The 3,109-nt window shown below is 60.3% G+C and overlaps 1 protein-coding gene across 1 annotated transcript in view; it reads left to right on the top strand.

The window, feature by feature from the left end:
- Positions 1 to 2,544: 2,544 nt before the first annotated feature.
- LOC102757444 (calcium/calmodulin-dependent protein kinase type II subunit beta) overlaps positions 2,545 to 3,109 on the top strand; it is a 1,507-nt gene continuing 942 nt past the window's right edge. Inside the window, exons 1-2 of the mRNA XM_015568205.1 lie at positions 2,545 to 2,907; positions 3,026 to 3,103. Coding sequence (XP_015423691.1) covers positions 2,711 to 2,907; positions 3,026 to 3,103 — 275 coding nt within the window. The 5' untranslated portion in view covers positions 2,545 to 2,710. The remainder of the gene's footprint in view (positions 2,908 to 3,025; positions 3,104 to 3,109) is intronic.

Raw genomic sequence — 3,109 nt, 5'->3', positions numbered from 1 at the left:
CCCAGCACGGAGGCCCAGGCACAGGGGTGTCCTGGGGGAGGGAGGGAGAGGAGCGGGCGCCGTGGGCCTTCCTCTCTCAAGTGCATGCCGCCAGCTGTCTCGGTGTGTAATGGGGTCGTGCTCGATGGCCAGGCTGCATCTAGATAATCAGGATTATACACCACCCTGATCCTGCAGCTGTCTGCCTGGATGGCTGGGGCCCCGCACCCTGCAGACGCCAAGGCACAGGGCTTGGTGCCAGCAAGGAGTCACCGGGGTGCCCTGGGCCCCTGGCCAGTGGTGGGAGCAGTGGCCCCCTGAGCCGGTTTGTGTCCACAGATTTATGCTGTGAGCTCAGGCATGTCCTGCCTTACTTAATACTTTATACCAACTCCCATTTTAAATTACAGTATGTTTAAAAACACTCAATACTTCGCCCCTAGTGGAAGGCTAGGGTCACTTACAATAGCCGGTGACTATGACCTCAAAGTGCAGGGGAACCAGCAGGAAAATGTCCCTCGGCTCCACTGGGGGACTGGCCAGGGCTCGTGGGCGGGGCAGCTCCGCTGTCTGGAAGGGAGATGACCAGGTCGGTGGGAGGTGGAGGGTCCGGGCAGGGGCTGGACTCACCCTGAGCAAGGGGCCCGGACAGCATGAGGCAGGAGCTGGCAGCTGTGGGAAGGAAGTGGCCAGGCCTCATGGGGAGGGTCTGGGGGGACGATGGGGTGCAGACAGGGGAGCCTGAAGTTGGAAATGGCCTCCACGAAGGTAATGCTCAGCACTGGGACTCGCCCAGGCAGAAGGCGGAGAGGGGACAGCCCCGCGGCCTGCACCGAGGCCTGGGACCTGGGGAGCTGGAGCCGCAGCCCCTCCTAGAGGCCAGCCTCCAGGGCCAAACCTGCTGTCAGACCAGGGGCAGGAAAGGAAAGCAGCACAGAAGCAGAAGTGCGGTGGCCCAGAGGGGCCTTTTCAGGACGGGAGCCTACGCATGCTGGCAGGTCGGCGCACATGCACGCGGACAGGCACACACTCCTACCTGACACGCACATGGTGCACCCACCCCTCAGGTCTCGGACGCATGGGCTCACACGCAGCAGGCGGCATCTTCTGCCACAGGCTCAGTCCCCCTCCAGGTGGGTTCCCGGGACAGGGAGCTCCCAGACAGCCCCAGGGGCAGCCGGCCTGGACCACGGGCACCTGCTTCTGAACGCCAAGTGCACGGGGAACTGAGCCCCTGGCAGCCTCAGAAGCCCATGCCACATGGCAGCCCTGCAGAGCCATGGTCCCACGCTCTGCCTGGAATGGAGGGCTTCACGCACAGACACGCGGCTGGGCAGCCTCGACCCCTGGGGCCCAGGAAGAGGCTGTGGGGTCCTGAGTTCTTTCACGCCATGGGGTCATTGCTTTCAGCGATCACCGCTGTGTCTGCATGCCTGTGCGTGTGGGCATGCCTGTGTCTGCACAGAAGTGGTGCAGCACCTACCCAGGGACAGTGAGTACGGAACAAGATCGAGGGGACACAGGCACCTGCAACTACGTGAGATTTTATTTCTTTAAGAAGCATCTGGAGCGAATAGGACAATGTTCAGATTTGCGTCCACCCGGAGTGGCTGGATTATCCTCTCTGCTTTTTCCATGTGTTGAAAATATTTTGCACAAAACTAAATGTACTTAGAGACGAAGGGCCTCGGGCAACCACCCTGGGGCCAGGCCTGCTGAGGCCGAGGCCAAGTAGGTGGGAGCCTGGAGGATGGTGGAGAGCGCGGGATGGACAAGTGGTGTGCTGGCTGGCACCTGGGCCCAATACTGCAAGCAGGTAGAAACCAGAGGAGGCACAGGCCAGCACCTGGTTGGCTGCCTTCCCGGGGAGGAGGGAGGCTCATGCGCTCTGCTCTCTGAGCTTCCTGGCCTTTGGGCAGAGGCCTCCCGGAACCCCCAGTCTTCTCCCTGCTGTGCTTGCCAGCCCTTCCTAGTCCCCTGGAGCCGTGGTCGGCAAACCATGGCTCGCGGGCCACATGCGCTCTTTGGCCCCTTGAATGTGGCTCTTCCACAAAATACCACGTGCGGGCACGCATGTACAGTGCTATTGAAACTTCCTGGCCCATGCGCAGAAGTCGGTTTTCAGCCTGGGCGAGTCTATTTTGAAGAAGTGGCATTAGAAGTGGGGGGTGTTGGTCGGGTGACAGGATACGCGGCGCGGGGGAGGTACACAGCCTGGCGCCCATCCTTGTTTTGATGTACGTTCGCTGAGGTCGACCCCTTCCAACTCTCCCGTCCACGCTCGTCTATCTGAAACGAGTACACAAGGCGAGTGTGGATGGGAGAGTTGGGAGGGGTCGACTCCAGCGAACGTACCGCAATCAGATTGAGGACGTTTTTTGCAAAGGCCAGCTCAGGAGGACCCTCATTAAGTTAGTAACAATGTACCTACCTATATAGTTTAAGCTTAAAAAATTTGGCTCTCAAAAGAAATTTCAGTCATTGTCCTGTTGATATTTGGCTCTGTTGATTGATGAGTTTGCCGACCACTGCCCTGGGATTTGGGAAGGACCTTGTGGGCGGAGCAGGAGGCAGATCCGGGCTGCAGAGGGCCCAGGGCTGTGGTGGTTGTGGTGGGTCCCATGCCCCGTCAGCGTTTCCCAGACATTTTGTGCTGGGGGTGGAATTCTGTTACTCAGAAACGTTTTATTGATGGCAGACGAGGTAGAAACTTGTTGGACTTGTGGGAGCCATGCTGGCCTTGGAGAGAACGGTCTGGGCTGGACAGTTTGGGCACAGGGCTTCCGTCCCCTGGAGGGGAGAGGAGAGGTGGGGCGGGCGGTGGCCGTGGGTCACTGGGCCTCTCCCTGCAGCGCGGAAGCAGGAGATCATCAAGATCACGGAGCAGCTCATCGAGGCTGTCAACAGCGGGGACTTCGAGGCCTACGCGTGAGTCGGGGCCTGTGTGGCTCCTGGGGGATGGGTGGGCTGAGTGTCCCCCGGAGAGAGGGCTGGACGCCCTGGGAGGGTGCAGAGGGGGCCCTCCTCACCTGGGTCTGCCCCCCAGGAAAATCTGCGACCCAGGCCTGACCTCGTTTGAGCCTGAAGCTTTGGGCAACCTGGTCGAAGGGATGGACTTCCACAGGTTCTA

This window comes from Myotis davidii, unplaced genomic scaffold (genome assembly GCF_000327345.1).
Source record: "Myotis davidii unplaced genomic scaffold, ASM32734v1 scaffold1364, whole genome shotgun sequence".
Taxonomy (NCBI): domain Eukaryota; kingdom Metazoa; phylum Chordata; class Mammalia; order Chiroptera; family Vespertilionidae; genus Myotis; species Myotis davidii.
Note: the sequence above shows the minus strand (reverse complement) of the source record. Positions and strands in the feature narration are given on the sequence as shown.